Genomic DNA, 22,862 nt, shown 5'->3' with positions numbered 1-22,862 from the left:
GGAGTAGGTAATCTCAAACAATGAAATTACCACAATCAGTTCCGTGTGGATGCAAATACTTATGTCACATTTCCATATAAGTAATGTTGGGTGCTTGTAGCTTAGATCATTTAGAACAACTTTTTTTTTGAATTATTGGTATCATCTTTGCTTTATATTGGTTTTCCATTCATTTGATTTTTTTATGTTCATGAAATGTTTGGAGATCAGAAAATTTGTTCTGATGATTATTAATGGAAATTAACAATAATGTAGTTTCTCCAAACCTTATCTGCCTTTTCTCAGTCAGTCACAGTGGCTAAATGAAGAAAGTAGGACACATGATATATTTTATTTGTACAAAATAAGTATTAATAACGAAAATAATACTCGATACTGTCAAACTTTAACAACAGCACAGCAGAATTACAGAGTCTATTGATAGTTCTCATGCCAGCAATGTCTTTTTTAAAGGATTTTAAGGATAACTTTTTCTCTCTGTGATCCACACCAAGTACCATAGTAACAAGCAGTATCTGTAAAATGAGTATAATTGACATCAAGCATAGAGTTCATTTTTATTTTAGTCATCCACCAGAGAATGTTGTTAACAACACACACTAAATGCTGGTGGAACGCAGCAGGCCAGGCAGCATCCATAGGAAGAAGCACTGTCGACGTTTCGGGCCGTTGTTAACAATAGGATTTCACCTCAGGGATCCACGTGACTGAGGGTCATTCACATCTTCAACGTTAGCTTGGACCAGAATGTACAATGAAGTATTTTATAAAATACAGTCCAAACTTCCCATGTAACATTCCCTTATAACAAATTCCATCCATTGGTCATTTCTTTTTGTTCATTGAATGTAAGGCAACTTAAACTGAGCAAGAGCATCTTCATAAATGGTACCATATCATCGAGAGAAGTGCCCTTCACTAGATTAGCATGATATATGTTTTGGGGGTGCTCCATGGTCTGGAGGAACATTGTTTTGTTTGGTTATAAATATGTACAGTCAGATGACAATAAACTTGAAATATTGGAGGGTCCTTTTTCACCCAGAGGGTCGAAGTATGTGGAATAAATACACTGCCTGAGAGAGTGGTGCAAGGAGAGTCGGTGATGTATTTAAGAAGTGTCTATAGAGCCCTTTAAGTACCCAGGCATAGAAAGCTATGGGCCGTGATGGAAGACGGGATTAAAATATGGATGTGTGCCCATGAGTCAGCGGGGAACCAGGTGAGCCGTGGCCGGTTTCCATGACATTGTGACTGTAAGATTCCTAATCCATTAATTCAGCATAAGATTAAAGGAGAGACTATGTTAGAGAGAGGGAAAAGGGAATTCAGCTAGCAGTGGATTTATTGCAGGGATTATTTTGCTTCTTTTGTAAAGTAATTTTTATTTGGAAGCCTCAATAATCTCCAGCAGCAACCACTCTACATGCACCTGACTGCTAGTGAGAAGATTCATACAGTTTTTCGTAACTTTCCAGCAGTAGAGTGCAGTGGGCTAGCTTCCTGGAGTGGTGCTGATCCTCATGGTGAGGAAGCTGGGGAATGGTGGCCTTCAGGTTCATTGTACAATGCCCAAGAACATTCCTACTTTTCCTGGCTCGACAGAAGAATTAACAAAGCATTACTTATGTAGCCTCTTTTGTTTCCAATCCTCCTCTGCCTGAAATTAACCTGGTAGGAAATCAAGGGTTAAGATAGCACTTTTTGTGTTGGCCTTGTTGGGATAGCAAGTTCAAGAGCCACAAGGTAATATTGCAGATCTATAAAACTCTGGTTAGACCACACTTGGAATATTGTGTTTTGTTCTGGTGGCCTCATTATAGTTATGATGTGGAAGATTTAGAAAGGGCGCAGAGGATATTTATCAAGATGCTTTCTAGATTAGAGAGCATGTCTTATGGGGATAGATTGAGAAAGCTAGGGCTTTTCTCTTTGGGGTGAAGGAGGTGAGAGGTGACGTGATGGAGGTGCAAAAGATGATAAGAGGCATTGATAAAATTGATAGAGACTTTTGCCCAGTGCAGAAAGGCTAATACGAGGGAGCATAATTTTAAGGTGTTTTGAGGAAAGTATAGGAGGGATGTCAGAGTTAAGTTTTTTACACTGAGAGTGGTGGGTGCATGCAACATGCTTTCAGAGGTGGTGGTAGAGGCAGATACAACAGGGACATTTAAGAAATTCTTAGATGGGCACATGGATGAGAGAAAAATAGCAGGTATTATAAGACCATAAGACCTAGGAACAGAATTAGGCCACTTGGCTCATCGAATCTGCTCAACCATCCAATCATGGCTGATCCTTTTTTGTTCTCTCCTCAGCCCCACTCCCCGGCCTTCTTCCCATAACCTTTGATGCCATGGCCAATCAAGAACCTATCAAGCTCAGCCTTAAATACGCCCAACAACCTGGCCTCCACAGCTGCCTGTGGTAACAAATTCCACAAATTCACCACCATCTGGCAAAATAAATTTCTCCACATCTCTATTTTAAATGTGTGCCCCTCTATCCTGAGGCTGTGCCCTCTTGTCCTAGACTCCCCCACCATGGAAAACATCCTTTCCATATCTACTCTGTCTAGGCCTTATAGCATTTCAAAAGGTTTCAATGAGATCCACTGTCATCCTTCTAAATTCCAGCAACTACAGGCCCAGAGACATCAAACTTTTCTCATATGATAACCCTTTAATTCCTGGAATCATCCTTGTGAACCTCCTCTGAACCCTCTCCAATGCCAGCACATCTTTTCTTATATAAGGAGCCCCAAACTGTTCTCTATACCCAAGGTGAGGCCTCATCATCACACCCCTGCTCTTGTATTCTAGACCTTTTGAAATGAATGCTAACATTGCATTTGCCTTCCTCACCACCAACTCTGCCTGCAAGTTAACTTTTAGGGTGTTCAGCACAAGGAACTCCCAAGTCCCCTTGCATCTCAGATTTTTGGAGTTTCTTCCCGTTTAGAAAATAGTCTGCACATTTATTTCTTCTACCAAAGTGTATGACCATGCATTTTCCAACAATGTATTTAATTTGCCACTTTCTTGCCCATTCTCCTAATCTGTCCTTCTGCAGCCTTCCTGTTTTCTCAACATTACTGCCCCTTCACCAATCTTCATATCATCTGCAAACTTGGCAACAAAGCCATCTATTCCATCATCTAAATCATTGATATACAGCATAAAAGAAGCAGTCCCAACACTGACCCCTGCGGAACACCTCTTTTGAGCCAAAGCCTGACACCCCCACTCCCAACAATGGCTGCTCTGCTTATCCCTTCTGGACTTTGACTTACTCCTTTCTGCACTGCTCCCGCTGTTGATTGGACCACTGGAATGACACCAAATGCCCGTGAAGCTCTACTTTTAAACGAGTACCACCGACTTCAGGTACCCTCCTTGCTGTGCGTGCTCCTGCCAATGACTGGCGCCCTGAATGACATTGAATGCCCATGAAGCTGACCTTTTAAATGAGCGCCGCTGACCTGAAAGTGACCTCCTCACTGTGCAGTGCTCCTGAGCTGGTTGGGCTGCCAGAATGACACTGAACGCCCATGAAGCTCCACTTTTGAGTAACCTCCTTGCAGTCCACTGCTCCCGCAGCCAGAATGACACGTGGGTTATAATACACATTATAAAATACATTATAATACATGGGTTATGACCAAAGAAAAGACCTACAGTGCAAGGGTGTTTATTCAATGTGTCAAAAATTCAACTTAGAAAAATTAGCGAAAATAGCGAAAACTGCCGATATTTACAAAAAGGGATCCGCCAGGAAACACTATTATACTATCAGAGAGTGGTTGGTGCGTAGAATGCACTGCCTGAGTCAGTGGTGGAGGCAGATACACTAGTGAAATTTAAGAGACTACTAGACAGGTATATGAAGGAATTTAAGGTGGGGGGTTATATGGGAGGCAGGGTTTAAGGGTTGGCACAACATTGTGGGCCGAAGGGCCTGTACTGTGCTGTACTATTCTATGTTTTATAACTATGTACTATGCCAGTGTGAACTCCTGACAGATTGATCTTATTCTATTTTCCCTCAGGATGGAAGGATATGGGGAGTATACCCTCCCAACTGAAACTAGATATGAGGGAGAAATGAAAGATGGCATGTTTCACGGTCATGGAACCTTATATTTTCCCAATGGAAGCAAATATGTTGCCACCTGGGATTCTGGAGCTGTAATAAAGGTTGGATTTGAAACTTATTTTATGGAAAAGAGTATTATAAGATCATAAGACATAGGAGCACAGTTAGGCCATTCTGTTCCTCCATTCCCTTATGGCAGATTTATTACCCCTCTCAACCCCATTCTCCTACTTTCTCCCCATAACCTTAGATGCCTTGAGTAACCAAAAACCTTTAAATATATTCAATGACTTGACTCTACAGTGGCAGTGAATTCCACAGATTCATCATCCTCTGACAAAAGAAATTCCTTCACATCTCTGTTCTAAATGGACGTCCCTCTATTCTGAGGCTGTCCCCTCCAGTCCAAGACTTGCCCACTATAGAAACATCCTCTCCACATCCGCTCTGTCTAAACCTTTCCATATTCGATAGATTTTAATGAGATACCCATCATTCTTCTAAACTCTAACGAGTACAGGCACAGAGTCATCTAAAGGGCCTCGTACAATAATGCTTTCATTCCCAGAATCATTCTTATGAACCTCCTCTGGAGCCTCTCCAATGCCAGTACATCTTTTCTTAGATAAGGAACCTGAAAGTGCTCACAATACTCCAACTGCAGTCTGACCAATGCCTTAAAGCCTCAGCATCACATCTTTGTTCTTATATTCTAGTCTTCTTGAAATGAATGCGAACATTGCATTTGCTTTCCTTACCACTTACCACTGCAAGTTAACCTTTACGGAATCCTGCACGAGGACTCCCAAGTCCCTTTGCATGTGTGAAGATCAAAAGGATAAGACGTGAGAGGATAGGACCAATCAAGTGTGACAATGGAAAAGTGTGTATGGAACCAGAGGATTCAGCAGAGATACTTAATGATTACTTTGCTTCAGTATTCACTATGGAAAATGATCTTGGCGATTGTAGGGATGACTTACAGCGGACTGAAAAGCTTGAGCATATAATTGTTAAGACAGACAGACAGACCTACTTTATTGATCCCGAGGGAAATTGGGTTTTGTTGTAGTCGTACCAACCAAGAATAGTGTAGAAATATAGCAATATAAAACCATAAATAATTAAATAATAATAGGTAAATTATGCCAAGTGGAAATAAGTCCAGGACCAGCCTATTGGCTCAGGGTGTCTGACACTTTGAGGGAGGAGTTGTAAAGTTTGATGGCCACAGGCAGGAATGACTTCCTATGATGCTCAGTGTTGAATCTCGGTGGAATGAGTCTCTGGCTGAATGTACTCCTGTGCCTAACCAGTACATTATAGAGTGGATGGGGGTCATTGTCCAAGATGGCATGTAACTTGGACAGCATCCTCTTTTCAGACACCACCGTCAAAGAGTCCAGTTCCAACCCCACAACATCACTGGCCTTACGAATGAGTTTGTTGATTCTATTGGTGTCTGCTACCCTCAGCCTGCTAACTGAAGAGACAGATACTAAGAGATTTGAAAGTAGTGGGGGGAGGTGGAAATGCGAAATGATAGGAGAAGACCAGAGGGGGTGGGATGAAGCTAAGAGCTGGAAAGGTGATTGGCGAAAGTGATACAGAGCTGGAGAAGGGAAAGGATCATGGGACGGGAGGCCTCAGGAGAAAGAAAGGGAGAGGGGGGAGCACCAGAGGGAGATGGAGAACAGGCAGAGTGATGGGCAGAGAGAGAGAAAAAAACAAACAACTAAATATGTCAGGGGAGGAGGGTCATTAATGGAAGTTAGAGAAGTCAATGTTCATGCCATCAGGTTGGAGGCTACCCAGCCGGTATATAAGGTGTTGTTCCTCCAACCTGAGTGTGGCTTCATCTTGACAGTAGAGGTCCGCCAGAGAAAGCAGGATCTCCCAGTGGCCACACATTTTAATTCCACGTACCATTCCCATTCTGATATGTCTATCCATGGCCTCCTCTACTGTTTTTAGTGGCCTCTATAGGGTCTTGTAGTCCGATGCCTTGCAGCTTCCATACCACGCAATAATCTTCAATATTAAACACACAACAGTTCTCCTGCACTGTCTCTGGCACTTGGTAATTAGCTATGCTTTCTTTTTCAGGGTAGCTATATATTTGCAGATGGCTTAGAATACGAGGAAAACTGGAACTACTGTGATGGTTATGACAGACGTTTTTATACTGAAATATGTAACGGATTGAAACCAGCAGGTATTTTACTTGAAAGCATCAGAAGTACATTTTACATTGCATACAGCAAATAATGAGTGCTACAAGTAGAGCCTTGTATAAAAATTATGATATTCTTTATTATATGCTTGATTTCACACGCTCTATCACATCATTGCCAAAATAAATGCTCTGTGCATTTATTAAACCAAAAAGAAAATTATAAAGTTCAAGTTCAAGTTTATTGTCACTCAGCTGTACATATGTATACTGTCAAACAAGACAATGTTCCTCTAAACTAAGGTGCACTACACAGAGCATATAACTCACATTAAACACATAAAGTAATATTACCACAAATAAATTAAGAAATAATAATTAATAAATATATTCTAGAAGATTTACATTTAACATAAGGTGCATTTATGCTAAAATTTTGGTTTATGTGCTGTGTGTGATACATGATTTATGGGATAAAAAGTAAATAGTTTAATGCTGCTGGTGCTTCATATGTGATAAGACCTCGGTAGTGGCAGGGAGTTCAGTAGGCTCACAGTCAGGGTGAGAAGCTGTTTCCCATCCTAATAACGAATACCTGCTCTATGAAGGATTTATTTAGGCTGAGAAATAAACACATAAACCAGTTAACCTTTGATCTCAGAATTAGACAACTGCATTAAAGCTAAATTTGCTACTGCCCTTCTGTAATACTGCTTACCAGAAAGATGCAATCAATGGAAGTTGTGGTAATATGCTGATGTTTCTGCACTTGGTCAGGTCGATCCCAGCTCACAAACCGAGATCCTCCAAGAACAATTCCAGCCGGTTGTTACGACTGCGGTGATGGCTTCTACAACCCAAGAACAAGAGTTATCACTGATTACAACAGTGAATTTCTTCGTAATGCAGGTAGGTTCTCAGAAACACATCCAGCCAGTTGTGCTTATTGTTTTCTATTGTTATCAGTACTCTGGAATTCAACAATTATCTTTCAATTAAATTTTGGCTACTGGCTTCTTGTCTCTTGTGTAAACACTTATTCCATCCCACATTTTTTCAATCAAGTTTTTCATGATTCATTGCAATCCTTAGATCAGTACTTGGAAAGAATATTGAACTATACCAAATAATGTTTCTAAATGAAAGCAACTTTTTAAGTCCAGTAAAGCATACTGCAGAATTTAAAGATTAAGTATTGGCTTTATTTGTCACCTGTACATCGAGCCACGCTGTGAAATGTCTCATTTGCGTCACATCAAATTGGTGAGGATTGTGCTACGCAGTCCACAAGTATCGCCATACTGTAGCATTCCCACGACTCACTAATCCTAAACACATGTGAAGGGAAACCAGAGCACCTGGAGGAGACCCACGCAGTCATGGGGAGAACGTACAAACTCCTTACAGACAGTAGTGGGAATTGTATGCCAATCTTACAGTTTTGCCCTAACATCTATGCTACTGTGCCACCCTTTAACAAAATAAACAGTAGTCATAGTTTACTAGTTTGTGGTTTAAATAAAGATCAATATTTAAACAGAAAACTATGTGGTATGGTAGCATAGTGGTTAGCGCAACACTATTACAGCTTGACGCGTTTAGATTTGGAGTTCAGTTCCAGTGCCATCTGTAAAGAGTTTGTGCATCCTCCCCATTGAATGTGTGGGTTTCCTTCGGGTGCTGCGGTTTCCTCCCACAGTCCAAAGGCGGACCAGTTAGTGGGCTAATTTGTCATTGTAAATTGCCCTGTGGTTAGGATAGGGTTAAATGAGTGGGTTGCTGTGCAGTGCGGCTCGTTGGGCCAGAAGGGCCAGTTCCCCAATGTATCTCTAAATAAAGTAAAATATTGGATTGTTAAGATGCAAGTTTTTCTCTCTGATGTGTGTCTTTCTCTTCAATAGATTTCTACCTAATTCTGTTTTTGCCTGACAAGATTGATTAATTTTGTACATCAAACTGCCTTCAGCTTGTTCAGTCAAACCCATAGCCAGGGCGTTTTCAAAAAGATATACTGCCACAACCTTCCTTCAAAGAAAATAAAAACACAATTGAGAGGCGGTTGGTGTCCAATGTGCAGAGGAACTGGATTCCCCTGAGAGAGATAGTATGGGCCAGAAGGCCAGCACTGTAGAGGAAGAGTAAGAGAACAGCTGTGAGCAGGAGGAACCGAGGAAAAAGGGTGGGATGAAAGAGACAGACCTCAAGCTCCTTCTGTGTGGACGTTGCAGCAAGGGACAGGAAACACGGAGGCTTCTGGCCACAGCTTGCAGCTGACAGAAGCAGATGGTAGGAAACGTTCAGGAAGCTCTTAGCTCAACTCCAAAGACCAAACAGGTTTGCATAGAGTGCTGCTGTCTCTCTCATTGGTCTGGGAGTGGCTTTAAAGGATGCACAGGTTCCTCAACCTTTAACCTACCCGCCTAACTGTACTCTGCAGAGACTGGTGTTTTTTTGCTGATAAACAGGGTGTACAACCACTGCTCTTTGACACCACAGTACTTAATTTGCTCCTTGCAGGGAAAGAGACAACTTTTCTGATGGGCTGCATAGCTGCCTCAATATAGAACTGTAGTTTTTTATTTAATAGGCAGAACATAAAATATACACATAGAAGAGTAAAGAATCAGGTTTAATATCACTAGCCATATGTTGTGAAATTTGTTGCTTTGTGGCAACAGTACAGTGCAAAATAATAAAAAATATAAATAACAACAAGAAAATATATACAGCATATAAAAAGATTAAATAAGTAATGCAAAAAGACTGCAAAGAAAAATTAAATAATAGTCGTGTGCATGGGGGTTCATTGTCCATTCAGAAATATGATGTCAGAGAGAAAGAGACAGACAGACAGACATACTTTATTGATCCCGAGGGAAATTGGGTTTTGTTACAGCTGCACCAACCAAGAATAGTGTAGAAATATAGCAATATAAAACCATAAATAATTAAATAATAATAAGTTAATCATGCCAAGTGGAAATAAGTCCAGGACCAGCCTATTGGCTCAGGGTGTCTGACACTCCGAGGGAGGAGTTGTAAAGTTTGATGGCCACAGGTAGGAATGACTTCCTATGACGCTCAGTGTTACATCTCGGTGGAATGAGTCTCTGGCTGTGCCTAACCAGTACATTATGGAGTGGATGGGAGTCATTGTCCAAGATGGCATGCAACTTGGACAGCATCCTCTTTTCAGACACCACCGTCAGAGAGTCCAGTTCCACCCCAACAACATCACTGGCCTTACGAATCAGTTTGTTGATTCTGTTGGTGTCTGCTACCCTCAGCCTGCTGCCCCAGCACACAACAGCAAACATGATAGAAAATAAACTGTTGCCAGAATATTGAAGGTGTGGCTTTGGGCTCCTGTACCTCTTCTCTGATGGTAGCAATGAGAAGAGGGCATGTTCTGGGTGTTGGTGGTTCTTAATGATGGATGCTGCCTTTGTGAGGTGTCCTCGATGCTGGAGAAGCAGGTGCCTATGATGAAGCTAGCTAAGTTTGCAACTTTCTGCAGTTTTTTCCAGTCCTGTGCAGAGCCCCCTCCCCCCCACCAATACCACACAGTGATGCAACCAGTTAGATCTGTAGGAATTTGCTAGTCTTTGGTGAACTATGAAATTGCAAACTCCTAATAAAATATACCCACTGTCATGCCTTCTTTGAATACAGGCCCTTTGGCCTATGATGTTTTGCCAACCAACCTAATCTAAGATCAACCTAATCTTTCTCTCCTACATAGCCCTCCATTTTTCTTTCATCTGCAGTATGTGCCTTATTTAAGAGTTTCTTAAATGTTTATAAGGTATTTGCCTCTACCACCACGCTGGCAGCAATGATATTATGACTTTAAATGCAAGTGAGATTGTAAAGTATCTTTCCATGCTATATTCAGGATTAAAACAAGAAGGTGTATTGGTTCAGACAGATTGCCCTAAAGGCTACGTTTGAATGACACATCATTCTATTTTATACTTACATGAGACACAGGCATCACTGGCCAGGCTGGCATCTATTGACCGTCCCTAGTTACCTTTGGAAAAAATGGTCAAAATATATCTTCTTGCATTTCTTCTGATCAAGTTGCACCCAGTGACAGGAATTGGATGGTGAGGACTGGTGGCACTTTCCCAAGTCAGGATCGTGCTTGGCTAGGAGGGGCAGGGCCAGTTTTACAGCTGCATGGACCAACCATTGCTCTGAGCAGGACATTTTTACGTGGCCTGAAAACTGTGCGGCACTTTATATTAACATTATATAAAAGAAAATCTCAGCTGCACGGTAACAAAGGCTATGTGCACAGGAGCGTTTCAGTTACTGCGCAGCTCAGTGGGATCATTGGTGGAAACTGTGGTGTCGTCAGGGTTCACAATGCTCACTCTTCACAGCATCTGAGTTTGTCGATTTGAGAAGTGATGTCAAGGATATTACTATGCTAATCAGCCAGTGATTTCTAGCTAGGAAGAGATACTCAATTGCCACAAATGACCATCAGATATAGGAGTGCCATTTGACCCATCGAGTCTGTTCCCCATTCTCCTGCCTTCTCTCTTTACGTTTGATGCCTTTACTAATCAAGAACCTATCAGCTTCTGCTTTAAATATACCCAATGACTTGGCTTCCACAGTTGTCTGTGGCAATGAATTTCACAAATTCACCAGCCTTTGACCATCCTCCTTATTTGTATTTTAAAGGGATGTCCTTATATTCTGAGACTCTGACCTCTGGTCCTAGACTCTCCCACTATAGGAAACATCCTCTCCACATCAATTCTATTTAGGCCTTTCAATATTTTAATCAGTTTAAATAAGATCCTCCCTCAATCTTCTAAACTCCGATCAGTACAGGGTCAGAAGCATCAAACTCTTCTCATACATTAACCCTTTCATTCCCGGGGCCATCTTTGCATTTTCTGAGTTGTAAGTTGCTCTATATGTACACTATTGTTCATTAAACAGAAAGCCAATACTCCAAATGCTTTAACAAACTGAGTGACTAACAAACAACTTCTTTTTCCTCCGAGTGTTGAGAACTGGGGTGTGTCTTGCCTGCATGCAATTCCTAACTGCCCTTACTACTTTTAACTTCTCATCCAGTCTTTTGTCCCTCTTTATTTCTCATCAGTGTCTGTTTTTAACCTCCTTACAGCCACCCACATTCATTATCCTTCTCTATGAGTTTTTTGTCAATTATTGATTGCGATTGGCTGTTTAAATAGTCTGCTGGCCCTTTCATTCAGCAGCATCCAGATACCCTGCTGGTTTTGCTCTTGTGTTATCAGTTCACACCTAACAACCAGGTGGGAAAGTTGGAAGCATGCACATACCATCCTGGCAGCTCAGTGTGAGGTAACCCACACCAGCAGGTGAATTATTTTCCATTAATTCAGAGTAGGCATGAATTCTGATTAAAATAGTATTATGTAGCAAAGAGTCAAAGATGTTTGTCTAATACTCAGCTTGAATGCTAATCACTTACATTGACTTGCCAAGAGTTTTGATTCAAGATTGTTTACTTTCATTCTTTAATGCACGAGTGTAAAGGAGAATAAAATGATTGCTATTCTGGATTTCATGCAACATTTAAAAAACACACACAAAATGCTGAAGAAACTCAGCAGGCAGTATCTGTGGAAAAGAGAACAGTTGATGTTTCAGGCCGAGACCCTTCTACAGGACTGGAGAAATAAAAATGAGGGATCAAGGGTAAAAAGGAGGGGCAGGCGAGGGAGAAACGCAACAATATAGGTGAAACCGGGAGGGAAGGAAAGGGTGAAGGAAAGAGACGAGAAGGTGGTTGGTGAAAGAGAAACAGGGCTCAAGAAGGGGGAATCTGATGGGAAGGCCATGGAAGAAAGAGAAAGGGGGAGGGGCACCGGGGATGGTTATGAGTGTAGATAAGGAGATAAGCTGAGAGAGGGAAATGGGAATGCGGAATGGAAACACAATAAGCATAAAGAACACAATAAATATTTTTTAAAAACACAATAGCTATAAATATAAAAACAATCCTATAAAACACAGTGTACAAATAACAGTGTGGCTGTATATACATAAGATTGGCATATGCATAGACTGTAGGTATATAAGTGACGTATCTGAACATAAGGTGATTGTCAGGAAATGATAAAATGACAGTGACTCTTGCTAAGAAAAACTTTTCTAAGTAACTGCAGAGCAGGTGAAATCACAGTAGGACAGTGACTGTGTCAGTGTAGGTGCATATGAGGTGTGGTATATGCATTAGGTGGTAGTGCATCAGAGGATGAAGGGTGCTGAGGGACTTGATGCTCAACTATTTCATATATAGTCCAGTACTCAAGCTTCCTACCAAAAAACGGGAAATACTTGTCTGTTAATTTTCCACGATGTTTTTCTCCCAGTGTTAGTGTAACTCTAAATATTTTTGTTCCAGATGGTAGATGATTTGTGTTTTTAGCTCTATAGTAATCGTTCTAGCATCCTCAGTAGGAGCAATTCATGAGCAATGCATATAACAGAAAGGTGTTGGGAAAGGGCCAGTAATATCATGAAGGGTCCCACACACCTTGCTCATGGATGGCTTGTCCCACTCCTATCAGGGAGGAGGCTACGTAGTATCCATGACAGGACCACCAGACTCAAAAACAGTTACTTTCACCAAGCAGTAAGGCTGATCAACACCTGCACCCACTAACCCACCCCTCCACCCCCCCAACCACCACTACCATATCATTTCCTGTCAGTGTCACCTATGTACAGACATTCCTGTGCCTAGCGTCAATTTATGGACATACAATCAATCTATATATAGTATATAAGCTATCTTATGTATTTATTAGTTCCAAGGGTTTAGATGGGGCAGAGTTTGTTAAGTGTGTCCAGGATGGATTCCTGTCACAGTATGTTGACAGACCGACTAGGGAAAATGCCATACTAGATCTAGTATTAGGTAACGAACTGGGTCAGGTCACAGATCTGTCAGTGGGTGAGCATCTGGGGGACAGTGATCACCGCGCCCTGACCTTTAGCATTATCATGGAAAAGGATAGAATCAGAGAGGATAGGAAAATTTTTAATTGGGAAAGGGCAAATTATGAGGCTATAGGGCTAGAACTTGCAGGTGTGAATTGGGATGATGTTTTTGCAGGGAAATGTACTATGGACATGCGGTTGATGTTTAAGGATCTCTTGCAGAATGTTAGGGATAAATTTGTCCCAGTGAGGAAGATAAAGAATGGTAGGGAAGGAACCATGGGTGACAAGTGAAGTGGAAAATCTAGTCAGGCGGAAGAAGACAGCATACAAGAGGTTTAGGGAGCAAGGATCAGATGGGTCTATTGAGGAATATAGGGTAGCAAGAAAGGAGCTTAAGAAGGGGCTGAGAAGAGCAAGAAGGGGGCATGACAAGGCCTTGGTGAGTAGGGTAAAGGAAAACCCCAAGGCATTCTTCAATTATGTGAAGAACAAAAGGATGACAGGAGTGAAGGTAGGACAGATTAGAGATAAAAGTGGGAAGATGTGCCTGGAGGCTGGGGAAGTGAGCGAGGTCCTCTATGAATACTTCTCTTCGGTATTCACCACTGAGAGGGAACTTGATGACGGTGAGGACAATATGAGTGAGGTTGATGTTCTGGAGCATGTTGATATTAAGAGAGAAGAGGTGTTGGAGTTGTTAAAATACATTAGGACGGATAAGCCCATGGGGCCTGATGGAATATTCCCCAGGCTGTTCCACGAGGCAAGGGAAGAGATTGCTGAACCTCAGGCTAGGATCTTTATGTCCTCGTTGTCCATGGGAATGGTACCGGAGGACTGGAGGGAGGCAAATGTTGTCCCCTTGTTCAAAAAAGGTAGTAGGGATAGTCCAGGTAATTATAGACCAGTGAGCCTTACGTCTGTGGTGGGAAAGCTGTTGGAAAAGATTCTTAGAGATAGGATCTATGGGCATTTAGAGAATCATTGTCTGATCAGGGACAGTCAGCATGGCATGTGAAGGGCAGATCGTGTCTAACAAGCCTGATAGAGTTCTTTGAGGAGGTGAGCAGGCATATAGATGAGGGTAGTGCAGTGGATGTGATCTACATGGATTTTAGTAAGGCATTTGACAAGGTTCCACACGGTAGGCTTATTCAGAAAGTCAGAAGGCATGGGATCCAGGGAAGTTTGGCCAGGTGGACTCAGAATTGGCTTGCCTGTAGAAGGCAGAGGGTTATGGTGGAGGGAGTACATTCAGATTGGAGGGTTGTGACTAGTGGTGTCCCAGAAGGATCTGTTCTGGGACCTCTACTTTTTGTGATTTTTATTAACAACCTGGATGTGGGGTTAGAAGGGTGGGTTGGCAAGTTTGCAGACAACACAAAGGTTGGTGGTGTTGTAGATAGTGTAGAGGATTGTCAAAGATTGCAGGGAGACATTGATAGGATGCAGAAGTGGGCTGAGAAGTGGCAGATGGAGTTCAACCTGGAGAAGTGTGAGGTGGTACACTTTGGAAGGACAAACTCCAAGGCAGAGTATAAAGTAAATGGCAGGATACTTGGTAGTGTGGAGGAGCAGAGGGATCTGGAGGTACATGTCCACAGATCCCTGAAAGTTGCCTCACAGGTAGATAGGGTAGTTAAGAAAGCTTATGGTGTGTTAGCTTTCATAAGTCGAGGGATAGAGTTTAAAAGACGCGATGTAATGTTGCAGCTCTATAAAACTCTGTTTAGGTCACATTTGGAGTACTGTGTCCAGTTCTGGTCGCCTCACTGTAGGAAGGATGTGGAAGCATTGGAAAGGGTACAGAGGAGATTTACCAGGATGCTGCCTGGTTTAGAGAGTATGGATTATGATCAGAGATTAAGGGAGCTAGGGCTTTACTCTTTGGAGAGAAGGAGGATGAGAGGAGACATGATAGAGGTGTACAAGATATTAAGAGGAATAGACAGAGTGGGCAGCCAGCGCCTCTTCCCCAGGGTACCACTGCTCAGTACAAGAGGCTTTAAGGTAAGGGGAGGGAAGTTCAAGGGGGATATTAGAGGAAGGTTTTTCACTCAGAGAGTGGTTGGTGTGTGGAATGCACTGCCTGAGTCAGTGGTGGAGGCAGATACACTAGTGAAGTTTAAGAGACTACTAGACAGGTATATGGAGGAATTTAAGGTAGGGGGTTATATGGGAGCCAGGGTTTGAGGGTCAGCACAACATTGTGGGCCGAAGGGCCTGTACTGTGCTGTACTGTTCTATGTTCTATATTTATTGTGTTTTTATTATTACTGTGTTCTTTATCTTAGTATGATATTTATATGCTGTACTGGATCCATAGTAACAATAATTTTGTTCTCCTTTACAGTTGTGTACTGGAAAGGACATTAAACAATCTTGAATTCTAAAATATCAGCTTTGCATTTGCTTTTCATGGAAGCTGTAGAATCTGGGTGCTGTCTCATTCACTGGCCTGAAATAAACTTTTTATGTGGTAGTATAATCATTTATATAACCATCACCATATAACAATTACAGGACGGAAACAGGCCATCTTGGCCCTTCTAGTCCCACCAACCTGCACTCAGCCCATAATCCTCCATTCCTTTCCTGTCCATTTACCTATTCAATTTTACTTTAAATGACAATATCGAACCTGCCTCTACCACTTCTACTGGAAACTCGTTCCACACAGCTACCACTCTCTGAGTAAAGAAATTTCCCCTCGTGTTACCCTAAACTTTTGCCCCCTAACTCTCACCTCATGTCCTCTTGTTTGAATCTCCCCTACTCTCAATGGAAAAAGCCTATCCACATCAACTCTATCTATCCCCCACATTATTTGAAGTACCTCTATCAAGTCCCCCCTCAACCTTCTACGCTCCAAAGAATAAAAACCTAAATTGTTCAACCTTTCTCTGTAACTTGGGTGCTGAAACCCAGGTAACATTCTAGTAAATCTCCTCTGTAATCTCTCTATTTTGTTGACATCTTTCCTATAATTCGGTGACCAGAACTGAATTTATTACCAACCTTTATGAATAGAGGAGGGACAATTTAATTTACGAATGTGAGGATTTATGAATAGAGGAGGGCACCACGGTAACATAATGGTTAGTGAGACACTTACAGCTCAGGGAATCGGAGTTCCATTCTGACATCAGCTGTAAGGAGTTTGTACATTCCTCCCTGTGAATGTGTTGGTTTCCTCCTTGTGTTCCTGTTTCCTCCCACAGTCCAAAGACATACCGGTTAGTAGGTTAATTGGTGTACCTAACTTGCTCCTCCATAGAGTCCCTTACCTGGTCCCTTAATAACACCTCCCTGTACAAGAAGGCACAGCAGTGCCTCCACTTCCTAAGGAGATTGAGGCAAGCAAGGCTTCCAGCCCCCATCTTAGCTGTGTTTTACAGGAGCACCACTGAGAGCGTCCTGACAAGCTGCATCTCCATCTGGTCTGGGAGTAGGACTGGAAGTCGGGGACATTTATCAGGAGCACTGTGTACACGGAGCTCTTACTATTATTAAGGATCCCACCCATCCACCTACATAATCTTTGACCTTCTACCATCAAGCAGGAGATTCCCTTACATAAAAACAGAAGTGGTCAGGATGGCAAACAGTTTTTTCCCACAGGCCATTAGGCTTCTGAACTCCCTGCCGCATCGTATTCGAAGTGTCACTGGTTAATCTGTTCTGTACGTTACTAAATGCATTTTAGTTTGTCATTTTTATGTGGTTTATCTGTAGATTTTATACTTTTATAAATTATTGTGTGTCATATGTGTTATGTGGATTACTGTGCTTTAAGTCCTGGTTCGGAGAAACGTCGTCTTGTATGACGGTTTACATGTATATAGTTAAATGACTGTAGACTTGACTTAATTTGGTCATTGTAAATAGCCCTGTGATTAGGCTCGGGTTAATAGGTGGGTCGCTGGGTGGTGCGGTTCATTGAGCTGGAGAGCTTGTTGCATACTGTCTCTCTCTCTAAAAAAAATCATTTATTTGTAATGATCTAATAAAATGTTTCAACAATGATTCCTTTTGCTCTGTTTAGGAGGGATACAGTTTCCTACAAAACTAGATCTCTAATCTGAAGCGTTAGCTCTGCTTTTCTTTCTACAGATGCTGCCTGACCTGCCGAGTATTTCTGTCATTTTCTTTTTTTATTTTACAATTCCATCTAATGCAGTTTTATTTTTACTTTCATACCAGTGGATGTACTTTATTCCTATCACTAGTATTAGAATAAGTAGGAACATAAAATTACAATATATCACTAAGATTACTAGACATGCAAATTACTAGTATTGGTACTGAGTACAGTAATGTGTGTGTGTGTGTGTGTGTGTGTGTGTGTGTGTAGGCCCCCCATTGATCAAGGTTGAGCATGGATGTTGCACCCTAGCTGTCTACGGAGCCAGGACAATATTATATGAAGAACAAGGTGTTGCCCACACAGCAGACTTCCCCTCTCCACGCAGCTGACAAATCCACAGGAACTGCAGAGCTTGCTACAATTTGGCATCAGTGGTGTCGCAGGATTTGCACTGTGGATCTCAACGTAGAACTCCCTTAAGGACTCCAGCTTCGCATTTTTCCACAGGGTTTACTTCCCAAGCCTTCCCCATCAGTGGGTATAGCTGCAAGGCAATGGAAGTTTGAGATCAGAGTTTCTTTCAGCCACTGTTGCTGAGCCCCATTTGCCCAAAGCGACTAGCTTTCAGGCACCAGTTGCCCCTTTCTCTGACAGGGCTTAGTAGCTAAGCCACATGTGAACATCAGGAGCTAGACTTGGTTGTCAGAGGCTATTTGGGACACACGCCATTGGGAACATTTAATAGGTACTGGGAGCTTATCCCCACTTCAACCCTGCCCTCCCCTTACCATGACAAGTTTAAGGAATGTATGTGTGTATGTGTATATTAGATATATTTTAATCTATTTATTTATTTATCTGTCTGTCTGTTTATTTATTTATTTATTTATTTATTTCAAAATGTGTTTTTCTTGTTGTCAGACCCTGTTTTAAGAAATGTACACATTACAAAGAGCAAATATAAGAATGTAATAACATTTAAAACCACAATTTCTATGAACTGATTACCTATTACTAATGTTGGAAAAATGTATTAAAATATCGAATAATCTGTTCCTTGCAGAGTGAGGATGGTAAGATTGAGATTCTGCCAATGATCAACTTCCAGCCAAATAACAATTTCCAGTTGATTACAGAGTTGGGTTATATTAAAAAGGGAAAATGTAGCTGCTATCTAAAGAGTAAATTATATAAAAGGTGAGAAGATGTAGAGCATCTAAGCTCTGTGTTTAAGCTTTAATTACCATCTATAAACAATTGCCGTTAAGCTCAATGCTAATTATAGTTGGCTGGTCGCTGGTACAAATGAAGCCACAAGCATTAATTGCGCTTTAAAAAGTGATAAAATGTATTTCTTGAGTTTGACCCAGTGTCACAGGGTGAGAGAGAATAAGGGAAAGTAGTTAGTTCCCATGCAGCTGGCAGGACTCAGTCTGGGCATCTGGGATTTAATGTGGTGACCGTATAGCCAGGTAGAGTGTGAAAAGGCTAGTCAAGTGGTTGTTAAGGCCATCGTCACCAATTACCAACAATCAGGGAAGGATTTAAGCCTTGTTCACAACAATGGGCCAGTTCATCTTGTTCCATGGGTTACCACTGAAGAGGTTGCAGCTGCAGTGATTCCAATTAGCCATAAAATCTCCTGCAATTATCCTACCCAGGCTCTGCTGAAGTTGAAATATGTTTATCATCCGCCATTATAATATGGTAGATGGCCACCCTGAGAAGAATGGTGCGTGCAACAAAACATGCGAGTAAGCAGATGTGATTGATGTAACAATGAGGTGGTGGTCTGACATGATGCCCATTCTAAGTCATAAAGTAACAAAGGATGTATTATTGGAACCTTTCCTGATTGCACATGCAGAAATACAAATGTTTGCCACTGAAGGATTGAGTCAATTTAAATCTAATTGCAGCAGGCAACAGTCTGAACTTCGCTGGCAAAATTCCATTTCCATTTGACGACTTACAAGAAAATGTTCTGCCTGTATTTTTCAGATGATGATGAGCACGAGTGGATCGTTCGCACCTGTCGGAAGGGCTGGGACCAGATAACAGGATACCGGCCTGAACTGCACCAGCAACAGCTGCCGAGATACCCCTCGTGACCGCGCTTGAGTTCCGTGGTAGTTGCGACAGCTAGTCCTCATTCCTTCAGTGTAGGCTGTGTTTTACATTACATAGTGAATCTCACTGAAATGGTCAACTTTCAATCCTTCTCACAAAACACAACTAATTCACAAATTATGATTTATTGTTTTTGGAAGTGTTAGAGAATTAGTTAGAATTATTTCCTATGTTGGCATACACCTTATGACTCAATGTTTTCATTTTCACAATTTTCTGCCCTGATAATTGTGCTGAGCATGTTTTGATCTGGTACATGCTGACTAACAGCTGTCCTATAAGTAAATAGAGGAGTTTTATTATTGGTGTCCCTATATTGCCTACTTTAAATACATCCTTCAGTAGAAACCTTGTTTCCTCAAGTAATAATTGATACCCATTTTGGTTAGCTTAGGGTGCCTTGTCACTATAGGATTACTACTTGAAGGTGAACACTGTCCGAATGAGTTGTCTTTTAAACTGTAGTGATTTATGAAGTAGATTTCCAATTTGGTTTGAAATGTTGTCATTGTGTTAGCTTTTGAGGAATTTGTTGAGGATTTTTATCCTGCTTTATGGGTACAACTAGGAAGTAGAAACACTGTTGATTCACAAACAATCTACAGAAGTGTTGGTAATATAGAAATATATTTATTAATTTGTAAGCTTAAATGTTAAATTGGGCTTTTTGTGTTCTACACTCATTCTGCCAACTAAATTGTATTGATAAATATTGATAAATGCAAACTAGTTATTTAAACACCTTTATAAAAAGTCAAGAAAAAAATGAATTTCAGGACTTTTTTCTTGGGACACACAATTCTTGTGTATCTCAACAAAAGGTTACAAAAATGACTTGTGCAAGAAATGCAATACAGCCTTCTTTAGTCCTGGATTTTTTAGGACCTTGTATCTGACTGAAATCATTTATATTTTAAACATGCTATGCTTCATGGTTATTACAAAATTAGAATGAGATCTATAAATGGATTTTATCTATAGATTGATTTTAAGGCAGGAGGTTACGCCTTGCCCGTCTTATTTTGGAAATAAAAGTGAAAAACAAGCACTGAAATGTTCCTATTGGGCTCGTGACTATGTGAGATTGCATTCGATTTATCTCAATATTTGACTATTGATTGGTTGTCCGTCGCATCCAACGCTGACAGGTTTGTGCAGTGTTTTAAAGATATCTGGGAGAGTTTTTAAAGTGTAAAAGCTGTTGCACTGGGGCAGGTCCACTGTCTTGAACGCGGAAGCCTGGATCCAGTGGTACGAGCAGCCATCACAACTGGGTTTTCTCCTGATTGCAGTGGATAACTGTGACTTCTATGCCTTATTATGCTTTTTGCTCACCACAAATTGTTGCAGAATTGTTGCAGAAATGGACACCCTAGTCCATTGGAGCTGACTTCACATGCTAGGACAGGCACGTCTGTATCTCATGGGGATTTAGCCCACCTGACAAAGCACTCTACTAAGGTGGGGCTGCTGCCACATTCAAATGGCTACTTGGAGCCACAGGTGAGAGCTGAGTGTCCGGTGGGGACCAAAGGTGAGTGAGCTGCCTCAGAATGGACACAACAAGCCTCGTCACCAGAGGTCTACCCCTCCCTGAACTCACCATACAATATCTATTATGCTTAATTGCAAAATAATAAAAGAATCAGCTTTACAAAGAAGGAGTTATGTAAGCAGAGCAGTAGTTTAGGAGTGGTGCAGTAACTGAGCGACTGGTGATGTGATCAGACTAGTTGGTCACACACTGCTCTGAACTACATTACAAGCAGTGATTGCTAGATTTAGGAAATTCCTGAGTTCCGTGTTCATCCGCCCATTAAACTTGCTGCACAAGTTGATAGGATAGTTAAGAAGGCAATGGTGTATTGGCCTTCATTAGACATAGAAACGTTTGGCCCGCCAAATTTGCTCTGCTTCACCATTCCACCTTAGCTGATTTATTATCCCTCTCAAACCCATTCCCCTGCCTTCTCCCCACAACCTTAGATGCTTTTACTAATCAAGAACCTATCCAACTCCACTTTCAATATACTCAGTGACTTAGCCTCCACAACCAGCTGTAGCAATGAGTTCCACAGATTCCCCATCTTCTGGCTAAAGAAATTATTTCTCATCTCTGTTCTAAATGAATGTTCTTCCATTCTGAGGCTGTGCCCTCTGATCCTAGACTCTGCCACTTTAGGAAACATCCTCTCCACAGGCTCAGAACCATCAAACACGCCTCATGCATTAACCCTTTCATTCATGCGGTAATTCTCGTGAACCTCCTATGACAATTCATCAGTCAATGCAGAACTGGTAGTCCATCCCAGTGAACATGGCTAGTTAACACTAAACACGCACAATAATTGTGTGCAAATGAAGGGTCTTGGCCTGAAACTTGCTGTTTATTCCCTCCAGAGGTGCTGCCTGACCTGCTGAGTTCAGAATCAGTATCATTGAGGCCCTCTGGTGGTCGTGGTTGACCATGGATGTTGCGTCCTAGCTGTCTATGTGATTGATTAGCAAGCCGGTATGCAAGTTGGGCCAGTACTACACAGAGAGCAAGCTGTTGTCCATGCAGCAGGCTCCCTCACTCCATGCAGCTGCTGAATCCAAAGGAATGGCACAGGCTGATATAGTTTGGCACCAGCGGCATTGCTGGAGTCACCAGTCAGCATTAACCTCAATGTGGGACCCCAACTCAGACTTTTCCCTGTGCTTTACTCTCGAAGCCCTCCTTATAAGTGGGTATAGGCACAAGGCAGCGGAAGTTTGAGATCAGAGTTTTCTTTCTCCCAGATGAGCTGCCACTGTGGCTGATGAACCCTATCTGCCCTGATCAGAGTCAGGTTTACTATCACTGTATGTGTTGTGAAATTTATTGTTATGCAGCAGCAGCAGCAGCAGCACATTGCAATACATAATCATTTTTAAAAATCAAGCTTTCCAGCGTCTGCAGAATCTCTTGTGCATGTAATTGACAGTCAACAAGTTCTTTGGCTGAATGAAAAAAGTACTCAAATTTAAAATAAAATCTGAAAATGTGGTGCTTTAAAGAATGGGAAAATAAACATTTTTGACCAGGGTCTTTCACCAGTCCACCTGAATAGCAGTTGAAAGACCTGACCATTTCTAGCCGCTTTAACACTAGTACTACACTCGCCTAAGCCCATGCTTTGCTCTAATGAATGGGCCATGGGATTTGCATTTGGCTGTGACAAGTGAATGATGTTAATCTTTTTATGCTTTGTGCAACTGGAGAGAAAATAATGCTGCACACACAGTGCGCTGTGAGTTTAACGCTGTGCAGTGCATCTGCTGAATCAAGGTAGCTAACCCTGGGAGAACTTCAAAGTTCCAAGTAAATTTATGATCAAAGTTCATATATGTCATCATGTGGAACCCTGAGATAGAGATGAATTTCTTTAGCCAGAGGGA

The 22,862-nt window shown here is 41.6% G+C and overlaps 1 protein-coding gene across 2 annotated transcripts in view; it reads left to right on the top strand.

Annotated features, from left to right (window-relative positions):
* morn5 (MORN repeat containing 5) overlaps positions 1-20,487 on the top strand; it is a 32,759-nt gene extending 12,272 nt beyond the window's left edge. For both annotated transcript variants that reach the window (XM_073050239.1, XM_073050240.1), the window contains exons 2-5: positions 4,049-4,196; positions 6,202-6,310; positions 7,046-7,177; positions 19,314-20,487. In XM_073050239.1, coding sequence (XP_072906340.1) covers positions 4,049-4,196; positions 6,202-6,310; positions 7,046-7,177; positions 19,314-19,423 — 499 coding nt within the window. In that variant the 3' untranslated portion in view covers positions 19,424-20,487. The remainder of the gene's footprint in view (positions 1-4,048; positions 4,197-6,201; positions 6,311-7,045; positions 7,178-19,313) is intronic.
* Positions 20,488-22,862: the final 2,375 nt, after the last annotated feature.

Source organism: Hemitrygon akajei, chromosome 7 (assembly GCF_048418815.1).
Source record: "Hemitrygon akajei chromosome 7, sHemAka1.3, whole genome shotgun sequence".
Taxonomy (NCBI): domain Eukaryota; kingdom Metazoa; phylum Chordata; class Chondrichthyes; order Myliobatiformes; family Dasyatidae; genus Hemitrygon; species Hemitrygon akajei.
The sequence above is the reverse complement of the archived record's forward strand: the minus strand, read 5'-3'. Positions and strand labels throughout refer to the sequence as shown.